This window comes from Notolepis coatsorum, assembly GCF_963971535.1.
Source record: "Notolepis coatsorum genome assembly, chromosome: 1".
Classification (NCBI taxonomy): Eukaryota; Metazoa; Chordata; class Actinopteri; order Aulopiformes; family Paralepididae; genus Notolepis; species Notolepis coatsorum.
In genome coordinates, this window is record NC_140165.1 from 200,489,731 (window position 1) to 200,504,730 (window position 15,000).

At 43.2% G+C, this 15,000-nt stretch overlaps 1 protein-coding gene across 1 annotated transcript in view; it reads right to left on the bottom strand.

Moving 5' to 3' along the window:
- Positions 1 to 15,000, bottom strand: part of ankrd13b (ankyrin repeat domain 13B) — a gene marked incomplete at its 3' end in the record, with an annotated part of 252,431 nt that overhangs the window by 68,312 nt on the left and 169,119 nt on the right. The window contains exon 4 of the mRNA XM_084314118.1: positions 1,156 to 1,201. Within this exon, the coding sequence (XP_084170244.1) occupies positions 1,156 to 1,201 (46 nt within the window). The remainder of the gene's footprint in view (positions 1 to 1,155; positions 1,202 to 15,000) is intronic.

Sequence of the window (15,000 nt, forward strand, 5' to 3'; positions counted from 1 at the left end):
GGACTGCCTGGGAGAGACAGAGAGGGAGAATGGGACTGCCTGGGAGAGACAGAGAGGGAGAATGGGACTGCCTGGGAGAGACAGAGAGGGAGAATGGGACTGCCTGGGAGAGACAGAGGGGGAGAATGGGACTGCCTGGGAGAGACAGAGAGGGAGAATGGGACTGCCTGGGAGAGACAGAGAGGGAGAATGGGACTGCCTGGGAGAGACAGAGGGGGAGAATGGGACTGCCTGGGAGAGACAGAGAGGGAGAATGGGACTGCCTGGGAGAGACAGAGAGGGAGAATGGGACTGCCTGGGAGAGACAGAGAGGGAGAATGGGACTGCCTGGGAGAGACAGAGGGGGAGAATGGGACTGCCTGGGAGAGACAGAGAGGGAGAATGGGACTGCCTGGGAGAGACAGAGAGGGAGAATGGGACTGCCTGGGAGAGACAGAGGGGGAGAATGGGACTGCCTGGGAGAGACAGAGAGGGAGAATGGGACTGCCTGGGAGAGACAGAGAGGGAGAATGGGACTGCCTGGGAGAGACAGAGAGGGAGAATGGGACTGCCTGGGAGAGACAGAGAGGGAGAATGGGACTGCCTGGGAGAGACAGAGAGGGAGAATGGGACTGCCTGGGAGAGACAGAGAGGGAGAATGGGACTGCCTGGGAGAGACAGAGAGGGAGAATGGGACTGCCTGGGAGAGACAGAGGGGGAGAATGGGACTGCCTGGGAGAGACAGAGGGGGAGAATGGGACTGCCTGGGAGAGACAGAGAGGGAGAATGGGACTGCCTGGGAGAGACAGAGGGGGAGAATGGGACTGCCTGGGAGAGACAGAGGGGGAGAATGGGACTGCCTGGGAGAGACAGAGGGGGAGAATGGGACTGCCTGGGAGAGACAGAGAGGGAGAATGGGACTGCCTGGGAGAGACAGGGGGAGAATGGGACTGCCTGGGAGAGACAGAGGGGAGAATGGGACTGCCTTGAAGAGACAGAGAGAGAATGGGACTGCCTTGAAGAGACAGAGAGAGAATGGGACTGCCTTGAAGAGACAGAGAGAGAATGGGACTGCCTGGGAGAGACAGAGAGAGAATGGGACTGCCTGGGAGAGACACAGGGGGAGAATGGGACTGATCAGAAGTGAAACATGACTCACATACTGGACTCACTCACCCCAACTAGTAAACTCCCACTTCATCTCCACATAGAAGTCCTGGGCCTAGAGAGAGAGAGAGAGAGAGAGAGAGAGAGAGAGAGAGAGAGAGAGAGAGAGAGAGAGAGAGAGAGAGAGAGAGAGAGAGAGAGAGAGAGAGAGAGAGAGAGAGAGAGATATGGTTTTGATTACTGTAGATTGATCGATAGAGAAAGAGATAGTGTGTGTGTCTGTGTTTGTGTATGTGTGTGTGTGCACACTAAAAACAGATGGGTCAATTCTATAACCCAATTTCTTGGTTAATCGTGTTGGGTTAAAATTATGGGTTAATTCTCTGAGCATAACCATTATTTGGGTTATTGAGATTTAATTTTGACCCAATTTTGACCCAATTTGTGAGTTATAATAATTATGGGTCAATTTTCTGAGACATAACCCATGTGTTGGGTCAGAGAGCTGGGTGTTTCCGCCGGGATCTGCAAAGCTACACCCCTCCCCCACTGGGAACTATATGTTCCAGTCAGTCAGAAGGTCATGTTCACAGTCAACACAGTCCCACGTTCACAGTCAACACGATCCAACAAACCCTCTTCACGATCACGGAAAAGACTTCACTGACTCAAGGTAAGATCTCGTTTAGTTAGCACAGTATTTATATCTCAACCCATCCATTGTACATATTGCGTCGTGTTAACCATGCACTGTGAACGTTGTGGAACTAAATTAGCTAGCTCTTCACAGCTATCTGTCGCGTCATCAGCTAGCTAGCTAGCTAGCTATCCACCGCAAGTTGCAACTTAGCTACTCATTTCTATAATCGGTTCATCTCTAACCTTGTAAAAATATGTGGTAACCTCTATTAATAAATAAGCCACACGACACGACACAACACATAAATCATTACCGTTCAAGCATGCTACCGAAAGTGACCAAGTCTATGAGTATTACAAAGGTTCTGGCTAGTAGCTAGGCCTAGTTAACCAGTACTAGTAACGTTACTGTTATTGCTAATTTTACCGTGTTTTGGGTTGTAATGATACCAGATTAACTGGAGACTATCTATAGCTGTGTAACGTTATATGATTGATATCTTTATTAACCATATGTGTGTAATAAAGCTGTTGTCCTCTCAATGCGGTGACATAGCTGGTTCGCTAGCTAGCTACATACTGAGATTTAGCGCCATTTTGCGCCATTTTGAGGTCTACATTTCCATCATCTCTCTAATGTCCCGCGATTCGGGCATCAATTTACAACATCCTATACTAAATTAAGCAGTAGACTGCGGAAGCCAGACATGTGGTGAGGCTTTTTACACCTGAAATCAGTGCTAAATATTCTAGGCTGCTATGTCAGCAAGTATACTTGGCCTATCATTCACACGTGGCTGAGTACTTGGGCACGCATGAGGCATTAATTAATTGCAGATGTGTTCATTTCCACATTGCTTTCTCTTTTGTTTCAGGCCAGTCTTGATGGACAGCTTTGTCGCAGAAAAGCTTATTGAGTGGCAATTGCCAGAGCTCACAGACAGTTTTAAAGGTGAGAATTTTTACTTTCTTGACCATGAAAATGTTTCCATGACAAAGCAGTATTGTATAGGGTTTCAACACACATGCAGGCACACACACATTATTCTGTTCTTCATCTTGGTTCTCTGGTCCTGCCAGCCTGGTCCTGTGTTGGAGTTAGCTGCCACTGGATGGCACTGAAATTACTGTAAAAGTATTTTTGTTTTCTGTCTTTGTCTTTCAGATCAAGATATCGATGAGGAGGCGTTTCACCTTTTAGATGGCGAAACAATCCGGAACCTCATCCCCAAAATAGGCCCCAGGCTCAAGTTTTCAAAACTTTACAGAGAATTTGTAAGTGATCACTAAGTGTTCAAACATCAAGGCAGATGGCGTATACATGCTTTAAATGCAAAAGGATAATTCCTGGTGATGCCAAGTCTCTCTTTTCACATTTACGATTAGCACACAATATAATACAAGACTGATGCAGAGGGCTTCCAAGGTTCTTTAAATCATTCTTACTTATTACAGAGGGCTTGTTTCCCACATCACAAAAGCCATAATCAAAGCTGGTGATACGATAGTTTAGCTTATCTAGTGAGATAAGCTTTTGTTCTATGAGTGCATTTAACACAAGTTTAAATTCGTATGGCCCTACCCCTTCGAGGATGTCATGCATTATGTCCAGTGCCATATTGTCCGTAACATGATAAAAAGACAGACTGTTGAGGACACTGTCTCTTTTAAGGCCTGTCTGAGAGGGGTTGTCTGTCCGTAAATCCTCTGCGTGAGTATTCACATCTCGGGAAAGCGTATCGTCTACCTGTGTCTGTACTTTCAAGACATCTCTGTGTATTTTGCATAAACAGCACACATGGTTCCCAGAAAAACTCTCTATGTAACCAAGTATTGCGTTCAATCCTAAATTGTCTCCCACTACCTGAACAACGGCGAATTTGACAACGCCTTGGAAGCTAGGCGTGTTAACAGTTATGCCATCCCTCTCAAGACACTTTAGTTCTTCCACAATAGGGTGCAACACTGCATCAATGCCATAGGTTTTTGCATCATCTGATTTATAGACTGCCAACAAGAAGTGTGACTGCAAATTGGATAGGATGTCTGGTGGCAAACTCTTCAAGATAAAATATATAAATCCTAACTTGTGAACCCCAGTCTTTGACCCGAGGGGGTTCACAGTTTCACAATCATCATTGTATAACAGCAATGGGATTGACACCTCTTTCAAAAAGAGTGGAGGATTTTTACAGAAATCTCCATCAAATATATCCTGAAGAGCATCACTCTCTCTCTGTTGCCATTCCATCATGGCCTGTAAAACACCAGGAGGCTCCAGTATCTTGACCAGAAGACGCTTTAGTGGAATACGCTGAAAGGTATCAGTCAGAGCAACTTGTCGAACGGTGCCAGTGGCAGAGTCTCTCCGCTGTACAAAGGTTTGGTTATCGGAGAAACACTCCTCAATTGGCTGGATGAAGTTCCCAGAGTTAGTAAAATACCTAATCTGTTTATAGTCTGTCTCCAGACCCTCGAAAGGGTTAGCTGCATCTAAAAAGTCCTGCCTGAGCTCCTCTACCTGTGGGTTTTGATCATGCCCAAACTGACTGAAAAGCGACATGGTCTTTGTTTGTAGTCTGCTCACTAAATCTCCAATTAAACTTGAGGTTTGCTGAACCACAACATTTATATTTGTAAAGGTCTGGGAAGATTTTGATCTAAGATGAGCTATAAAATGGGCTACTCTCTCTGTGATTCCCTCTTGCTCTAGTTCGTCCCATTCATCATCATTATCTTCATCTTCCTCCATGGCTTATCGACATCAGATAATGCAATGCTACAGTTTCATGTGTGGGTCTGTGTTAAGCCACAACACAGAAATTGGTCCAGGGTATGCTACCTTTCTGGCTCATTTTGAAGGCTATAATGAAATTCAAAGTGGTCTCACAGGAATCCCCTTTTTCGCTGAATTGTATGTACCGGCCAGGGTCACTGTTAAGGGTACAACATACAGACCAGGCATGACAGTGTTTATGTCCTATGACCAAGATGGAGAGCCTCAGTTTGGGCTTATTAAAGCCATTTTGGTTTTAGAGCCATCTGTAAAGCTAGTTGTTCAGAGGTGGGAGACAATGGGGTTTGAGAAGCATTTCTTTGCTTACAGTGTGATCCAAACCAAAGATTTGTTGGCTATCGATGTGAAAGAGCTGCTTGATCATCACCCACTACATGCAGTCCAGTCATACAGAGATGTTGACACTTTATTCATCTCTCTGCGCTATAGACGTTTTTAGACTGTGAATGGCCATCTGAATGGCCACTGCCACTTGTAAATAGTGAGGAAAAAAATCAGGAAAGAAACACTGCCTTGATTTACTAGAAACACAGTGATAGCCTACAGTATATATTCCGAACATATTTTGAATAGTTAGTCTTTAGTTTCATGCTGTGGACTGCCTTACGCTGCTACAACTCTTCGATGACTGAGATACATTGTTGGACTGCTGGGATGGGGAAACTCCTTGGACTACTGAGATGACATTAATTGTTGTAAGTAAGAATGTGTTTAATTAAAATAGTTCTACAACTAAACACTAACCACTTTAAACCCTATGACAAAATAAATCTTCACCAGTATTTAAATGTTTCCATGTGTGTAGGCTATTGGCCATCTTGGGTGTCAATCGGTTAAATGGAAAACGACACTGCTGACTGCAAATATATTTTGTATCTGTACACAACAACTCACTTTAACCTAAAATGCCTCTAAGCTGATAACCTTTCTTTGCTGCAAAAGGCTTCGAATGCTGAGCCACCTGCAACAAGCCTTGTTGCTACCATATCCCCCATGGAGGAATCTGCAGCTTCTGGATCAAGCCAGGAGGTCTCCACCGTAGAGGAATCGAGGGCAGCAGACCAGATTGTGATTCTACGACCGGTTCCACTATTTGTAAGTTGTTCAAGAAGCATGGATGGATCTGGAAGCACTTGGAGCCAGTACATATCTCAGAACTTCAATACTTAAACTAACTCATCTATACTCTTGTCAGTATTTAGACCGTGGCTATGTAAGTTTTCTTCCTCCAGCCGAGTTCATAGAGAAATGGAACATTTGATGAGTAGTAATATTAGTAGAAAATAAGGAGTCATTTTTCTCTCGCATCACATACAGGACACCTAATGTTAACCCGTTGAGTAACAAGTTTTTCTACAACTCAAGTTCAGACCTATGTTGCTCTATTTCAGTAGCACTAAAAGTGAGTTTTCTTTATTGTATCAGAAACTTCAGAATGTAATCTTTCAAAAGAGACCAGGATCATGCATGTGCTATAAGTATAAAGTATAGTATTTTGTGTTGTGTTTGTAAATAGCTGTTTAAAAAAAATTGATGGCATTTTACAATACAACACTTTCCATTCCTGCACGAAAATCAATCAGATCCAATTTGATTGTACTCCAGGTACAGGGTTGATGCATTTTATCCCCCCCCCCCCCTCCCTGCTCTTTGTTTCAGGTACAGGACTTTTTCCATAATTTAAGCATAACATTGCAAAGGGTGCGGCTAGGTGGTGTAGTGGGCAAGGCACTCGCCACCAGTGTGGAGACGCTAGGATTCGCGTGTTCGAATCCAGCTCTCCACATTGTTTTCAGTTTAGCTGGTCGTCCGCAGTAATACACATTGGCCGTATTACGGGGAGGGAAAACTGAAGGGTGGGGATCGAACGTTGTGAACAAGCGACTCCTACAAGTCGGTTGGTGCGCCTGCGCAGTAGAATCAGGAAGTGTCGGGGGCAGCGTGAGCCTCCCACGCGTTACTCCTCGACACTGAGAGATCGAGCTGCGCAGGTGAAAAGATGCGACTGCTGTTACCTCAAGTACCGGAGGGGACTTGTGCTATGTATGACTTAGTCCACATTGCAGCCGGCTTGTGGGAGGCAAGAAACAGCGTTCGTGACAGGGGAGGGTTGAATTGGATGATACGAAATTGGGATGGGAGAAAATATAGAAAAATGGGAGAAAAAGTGGATAAAAAAAAAACATTGCAAAGGGTGACAGAGTTCTATCTTGTCTTATCGTTTTCAGGACATATGGTGCATCAAAGGCCGGAAGGGAATGAAGAATGGCAAACCTTTCTACTATCCAGCTACTGGATTCATTGAAGAAAGGCTTCGGAATGTCCGAAAGAGGCGGGGTTCTGGGTCCAGACAGCAAATGCCTGAAGCCAACAAGCCACCCAGGGCATATACCAGGTAATACCTGGGGTCGGCAAAAAGGGCCATGTTTTCCTGTGTCCCCAGGGGGTAACTATATTCTTCACCAGGGGGAGCTTACTGCACATGAATCCTCAAGGGGGGCTCCATGGAGCAAAAATGGCTGATTCCTGACTTTACCTCGTTTAATATACAGATGAAGCTTTTAGTTTTCCTGGGCGCTTTGCCGCGACGTGAGCACGGTTATATCACGTTGTGGAAATGAATTAGGAACCCAGGCTGCTGTTCTATTTTATGCCGCCAGGAGGCGCAAAGTCATTAGACGGACGCTACAACGTCCTACACAGTATACTGTATAACGATCTGTATGTTTTGTTGTCTAAAATAAATACCATACCATGTCTAAAGCAATGTTGCTGAATAAAATAATTAACCAGTTAAAACCTGTCGAATGGAGCAGTCAATGTATATATTTTGTGTAGATAGCTAGGTGGGCTCTATTTATAATGATATATTTTGTCTAGTACCGTGGTCTAGTGGTTTATCCCCATTCCTTTCAAGCCGACGCCCGGGGTTTGATTCCCAGGCCTTTCTAATATTTATATTTTTTTTTATTATTTATAAAATTAAATTGCCCGCAACGATGTGCATAATACAATAGTAATAATATATAATAAGAATCCAACCAATAGAGCGACATTGTGCAATAAACAAGTAAACAAAGTAGGGCATATCGGCATTTGTACATGAGTTATTCTGAGTCAATTTATTGTCTGTTGTTGCTACGCAACTTCACTTGACTTGAAAAGACTTGATACCTCCCCCCATGCCCAACGATTAAAAATTAACGTTATTAAATGTATATATATTAATTCATTTTGCGCGAATCCACACTTCATTTCCCAGACCCACTTTGTTTTGAAACAACCAATCACGTTGCGCGATAGCACGAGCGATCCACAGTCAGTAATAATGTAAACAAGACGAAAGTATTTTGCACTGTACAGTATGTCACAGGTGAGCTTGCTAGCCATTTGATTGTTAACGTGATATAAAAATAATAATCAATACTTGATTGATTGATTGAAAAGTTTATTAACAGATTGCAGAATGGGTACATTACAGTACAGCTCAATACATACAATTGTTAAGGGGATGCAGACCAGAGAAAGACTTTCGTCTTGTTTACATCAGGGTCCCCCATTTTCAATTCATCATAACATATATGACATACATGACATACAGATAGACAGTACTGCTACATCTATGACATACCAGATTTGCAAATACAGTACTGTTTGTGATACGAAAATAGTCCAGAAAAGAGAGTATATACATTTGACATAGAAACTGTACATTGGAGAATGTTGGGGGGGAGGTTGGGTAGGAAGAGTGGGTGGGGGACACTGTACAACTGAACAAGCAAAACTGTACATTGGAATATCACCCCAAAGCACTTCAGAGATGGGAAGCCATCTCCCAAGAACGGAGAATGGATCTGACTGGAACGCTAGCTGGATTATACATTGCAACATGACAGTAAATACTATTGTAATAAAACGTTCAAAACTATGTTCAATTTGTGTATTGTTTTGTTACTATAAGATTGCATTTCGCACTGTACCGACGTCACAGATGAGCTCTATAAAAAAACGATTGAATTGCTCAGAATTAAAAATTGTGTCCCCAAAAGGACATAATAATATTAATATTATTCCCCAGTATGACACAATAAACACAGAATGAATGCTACCAAAGAGAATGCTATATGCAATTTGCTCATATACATAACATAGCCCACAGGAAGGCAAAGTTGACAAGGTTTGTACCAAAATGCAATTTATTTTAAACATAATGATACATGATTATGTGTATTAATCCTGTAACATGAGTCTAGGTCAGATCTAGCCTGGAATAGAGAACAGAATGTTGATTTTTTGATGTTCAAGTTTCTTTATTAGTTGTCATACAGAAGTACAGAATACTTTTATATAAAATGCTAATATTAAAAAAAGGCAGATGCCCTCTGCAGATGTCTGCCTAACAAAGAAAGTGGCTGCACGCCTCTCTTGGCTTAACGTTGAAAATAGATTGTCTTTTAATATACTTGTGCTGTTCAAGTTGGTCATGAGCAGTAAGACTCCTGTTTTTATACATAATCAGATTGTTTTTAGTAATACTGTGCACGAGCATTACACTAGAGGTTCCAGTAGTGGGCAGCTTGAATTGCCAGGTCCTAGAACCAGCGCTCTGGGGAGATCTTTTATTTTTAGAGCATTAACTCTGTGGAATGGCCTGCCTCGGAACCTCTGCTGCATTTACAGTAGATTCACTTTTAAAAAGAATCTTAAATAGTTTTTAAATTGTTTTTAACACTGTAAAGTGGTTTTTTGTTTTTGTTTTACACTAATGTAATTTTAGCTATATTAATTGTTACAGTAGGTTCATTATGCATTGTGTGTACTGACTTTTAATAATTTTGTTTTTTTGCAATGGTGATTGTTTTTGTGTTTTTTTGTGTGTGGACCCCAGGAAGACTAGCTGGTTGCTATCATGAGAGAGTAGCTTGCTTCCATCATGAGAGTAGTAAATACTATTAGCATTTCAATGGTGTGTGTGTGGGGGTTGCAGCCAGCGCATTCCAACGGCAGTGTGTCAAAGTGTCCTTGAGCAAGACGCTTAACCCCCAATTGCTCCTGATGAGCAGGTTGGCACCTCTGCCGTCTGTGAGTGAATGTGAGGTGGCAGGGTATCTGCAGGTTTAGCCCAGTCATATTTAATGCTTTTTAAGACTTTTTAATGCCACTCGGAATTAAATTTAATACCAATTTCACAATAACAAAAATCATGCAACGACACCAATTAGTTTAAGTTTAGGGACACATTGGTCCAAAGATGTTTATAAAAACATAACTTGGAAACTTAAAAATCTTGAACTTAAAGGAGTAACTGGATTGGATGAATTTCAACAAAGGGGTGACCAAACATAAATAGCAAATATATCTATACAAAATATACCAGGGGCCAAGCAGCAAGTGCAACAGCCACTGTCAGAACACATAACTATTACCACCCTCCCCAGGGTATCAAAAAAGTCAACCAACAAACAAGATTCTTGTGCCGGATCTCCTCTCTGGTAAACAAGAATACCCTTAAGACTCTAACAGGAGCACTCATTCAAGGGTACTACGACTATGCTTGCACCTCATGGTACCAAAGCACCTCAAAGGCCCTAAAAACAAGATTACAAACATCACAAAACAAACTGGTCAGACTACTGCTTAACCTCACTCCTAAAACCCACTTTACCCCTGCCCACATTCAAAACCGCTCTTAAAGAGCACCTACGGGAGGCTGCAATTAGAAACTGGGCACCGTAAATGTCCAACCCCCCCCCCCCCCCTCCTAATGTACAGTCTCCTCCCCATCCAGTTGTTTTGTTTTTGTGGTTTTGGTTGAATGAATGAATACTTTGTTTAACAGATTGCAGAATGGGTACAATACAGTACGGCTCAATACACACAATTGTTAAGGGGATGCAGACCAGAGAAAGACGTTTGTCTTGTTTACATCAGGGTCCCCCATTTTCAATTCATAGTGACATTTATGACACTCAACATACATGACATTTATCAGGGGTGTAAAAAGTACCCAGAAATTATACTTAAGTGAAAGTATGGGTACCATCTCAAAATCTGACTCAAGTAAAAGTCACAAGTATCTGGCTAAAAACACACTTGAGTAAAAGTCAAAAAGTCCTACTTTTAAATGTACTTAAGTACTAAAAAGTAAAAGTACATTTAAAAAAAAAAAAGGGGATACACCAGGGGTCTCAAACTCAATCCATCGTGGGCCAAGTTTTCATTTTAACTATACATTGCACCAGGTGAGTTAGTTGAAGAGGTGAGCCAATTAGTGAAATCATCAGCTGGTGTTTAGGCAAGGCTGGAATGAAACCAAGCATACACTCTGCCCACAATGGAATGTGTTCTGCGATAGACAATGCTGAAATGAAAGAACAGAGGACACTTTTTTTGCATTAAAATTATTTAATGCACTTCTCCATTGAAGGTAAACTAACATGGACGGCATTCACATCACAGCATGAATATATCACAATATTAACCACAGTGAAAGAAAAATGACATGTGAACAAGTATGTTGTGTGCCAGGTTAATGTACTCTACTATTTTTGTATCACAAACAGTGCTGTATATGTACAGTTTATTCCCCCTCAAATGTATATACTCTATTATTACTATATGCGAGAGAGCCCCCCCCCCCCAACAATGCTGTATATTTGTAGACCTCTTCCAATGTACAGTTTATGTCCTTGATGCTGCTCTCCAGGACCGAGATCATGGCGTTCTTCTGCTCCAGGTCCCGCAGCAGCTCTGTGTTCTCCTTCAGCTCCTCGCACCTCTTGGCAGCCAGATATGGACACATGGAACGTAAACACTATTATTAGTACAATACATATGATAGGAGCTGGAGCACATAAGTACACACACACACACACAATCACATGCACAAGTACACAAACATAAACACAATGACCATCAGTCCATTAGTACATTAAAACCAGACACTGTCCGCAGACTCTTTACATCTTTACTACCGTAGGCTCCATCACCTTGGAACAGATAATACTTGTGCAGGCTCTATCACAACATTATAGAAAGATGTGTTTGTTATTAATCAAGCAGGCTTGGATCCCATACATGTAGGTTTAACAATAGAGATCAGACTCAAGACAGTTTTCTGCTCTGTTGTGAGTCCTGTTTGTTTAAACGGAGAAAGATTTTAACCTCACACCTAAGTTTGGTTTATATACTAAAATTGCTAACAGATTGGCCCCCTGCTCTTCATCTGCTACATTCTCCCCCTTGGTCACATCATCCGCAAACACCACCTCAACTTCCACTGTTACGCTGACGACACCCAAATATACATCAGTACACAATCCCCCCACAGCCCACCCCTCAGTCACATTGAATCATGCATCACCGAACTCCAAACTTGGATGACCCATAACTTCCTCAAACTGAACAGTGACAAGACTGAACTCCTCATCATTGGCACCAAAACCACCCTCACCAGATCCGGACCCATCACACTCACCATCAACGACTCCACCATCACCCCCTCCCCCCTAGTCCGCAACCTTGGTGTCCTCCTTGACCCCACCCTCTCATTTGACCCCCACGTCCGCTCCATCGTCAAAACATCCTACTTTCACCTCCGCAACATCGCAAAAATCCGTCACTGCCTCTCCCCCCCCGCTGCTGAATCCCTCATTCACGCCTTCATCTCCTCTCGCCTGGACTACTGCAACTCCCTCCTCACTGGTATCACCTCCCGCTCCCTCCATAAACTGCAAATGGTCCAAAATTCAGCCGCCCGCCTCCTCACTAACACCCGGTCCCGCGAACACATCACTCCTGTCCTCCACTCCCTCCACTGGCTCCCGATCAAACACCGCATTAACTTTAAAACACTACTCCTCACCTTCAAAGCCCTCCACAGCCTGGCCCCCCCCTACCTGACTGATCTCCTTCTCCCCTACCGCCCAACCCGTTCCCTCCGGTCCTCCTCCACTGCCTCCCTCACTGTCCCGACATCCAAGCTCAAAAACTTCGGAGATCGGGCCTTCTCTCGCACTGCACCCCGACTCTGGAACTCCCTCCCCCAGTCCATCAGAGACTCCCCTACACTCTCCACCTTCAAAGCTCGCCTCAAAACCCACCTGTTCTCCCTTGCCTTCAACCCCCCCCACCCCTAAACCCCCCCCTCCCCTCCAACCTGATCGATATGTCTCTAGTCTTTTTTTTGTGCCATCAGGCTGTCTCCCCCGTTCCCCCCATGGTCTCATGTTCCTTTGTTTTTGTTTCTTTGTTGTTTTGTTTTGTTTCTTTGCTTTCGCCTCTTTGTTTTTGTTTTTGTTTCTTTGTTGTTTTGTTTTGTTTCTTTGCTTTCGCCTCTTTGTTTGTACCCCTGCTCCCGACTACTGTCAGCGACTTCGGGTTATTGAGAAGCGCTATATAAATTAAATGAATTATTATTATTATTAGATTAGGGGAATAGCTACAATTTAAATCTTGTTCGGTCCCGGCGTGTGGCTCACAGCACCATTGGCCTCTGCAGGTTCAGCTTGGGCCTCTCCCTCATGAAGTACTACCCGCCGAATATGATGGCGGCATACAGGCCGCAGAACATGAAGGACTTGCTCCTGAAGTGGGACAGAATACACACAGAACATGGAAGATTTACTACGGTACGGCTCAATACACACAATTGTTAAGGGGATGCAGACCTGAGAAAGACGTTTGTCTTGTTTACATCAGGGTCCCCTATTTTCAATTCATAGTGACATTTATGACACACACAACATACATGACATTTATGACGTAGGGACATACATGACATACAGGTATATAGTACTGTTACATTTGTGACATATACGATATGCAATATGATATGATTGATCAATTGAAAACTTTATTAACAGATTGCAGAATGGGTACAATACAATAGCTTAAAGACGTGTTTTCACCATGTTAAGGCTAGACGAGGCATGATACAATACATACAATACAATACTATATATTTTAGCCAAAACATGTGGTCAGAACACAGTGCATTTAGTCCATTCGCTCTCATTCTCTCTCGGGACATCCCTATTGATTACCAATAACCGCGTTAGCCTCAGTAGCCACATACGCTGATCGGAGTGTCATTCATAGTGTAACACCCAACAAGAATGTGAAACAACTTATTAGTATTGGGTTAGAGTTGTTTGATTTCCACTAACGTAATGTTAGATTGCTATCTGAGAAAGTTACGTAACGTTACTCTACTGTATGTGAGCTGGCTGGCTGCGGCATTTGCCATGTATAATCTGTAGGCAAAACGGACTGCATATATAAACGGCTGATGACTCATAACTTCCTATCACGTTTGAATAATGCTGTAAAGTTAAGTAAAAATGCATTTCAATAGTAATGTATATAAATTAAGAGCTTACCGATTGCAATCCACTGCCGACAGAAGAGACGCAATATTTACTTCCTAGTTCATGACGGCACTCTCTCTCTGCCTCTCTCTCATTTTGCCGAGGGCGGAGCTCGTCCAGCACGTTGTCACCAGCTGTATGAGAGCGCCCCCGCTGGTCATTGTTAACATTAACCACACCAAAACGACTTCATAACGGCAGGCAAACAGCTGTTCCAGGACTTTTCACAGCTGTATCTGTACCTTGTTGAACCCCTCACCAAAACATGCAACAATGCTGGGCAATAGCACCTCCCTCTGGTCAGCCGGGGCGCCTGACTGGAGGGAAAGGATCTGATTGTAATAATGTGCTAAGTCCTACTGGTGAAAATGGGTTACGAAATTGGAGATCATTTTTAGATATTTAATTTACAATGAGTTGTATATAATGTTTCTATAGAATCGACCCTGCCAGAAGAAAGGGCCCAGCAGCAAACGGAGTGGCTGAAACATAACCTGGAGCCCTTCACTCAAGTTCAGGAGTACATGAAGGACACCGTCCTCTACAGAGCCAAGTGGATTCCCGAGTGGACCGAATTTCCCCAAGGGGATTAATAAAGGAATATCTTATCTTATCTTAAATCACTCCAAGGACATAGAAGAGGTCATTACGGAGTACCCTCGCCTCACCAGCCCAGGCATGGTATGGATCTACTGTAACATATTGCATCTACAAGGTTTTGTACTGCTTTACTGCCCTGTTGGAACACTCCCCCAGATATTGATAGATCAAAACACATATATACTAAGGCTGTCAAAGTTAACGCGGTATTAACATCGGCCGATTCTATTAACGCCACTATTTTTTTTAACTCACGATTAACTTTTAAGATTTTTTTTACTAGACTATTTACTCAGGTGTATTATTGATGCTCTCATTGATACTATGTTTGTTTCTGAAATGTGTGTGTGTGTGTGTGAGATATAGAGAGAGAGGGGGGTGAGAGAGAAGGGAAGGGGCAAGAGAGAAAGAGAGCTGGGAGAGTGTGTGTGAGAGAGAGAGGGGGGGGTGTGTGCAATTACTCAGCCCTTGTGTGGGTGAATGTAACAAGTTCCTAACATTTTCTTTCCC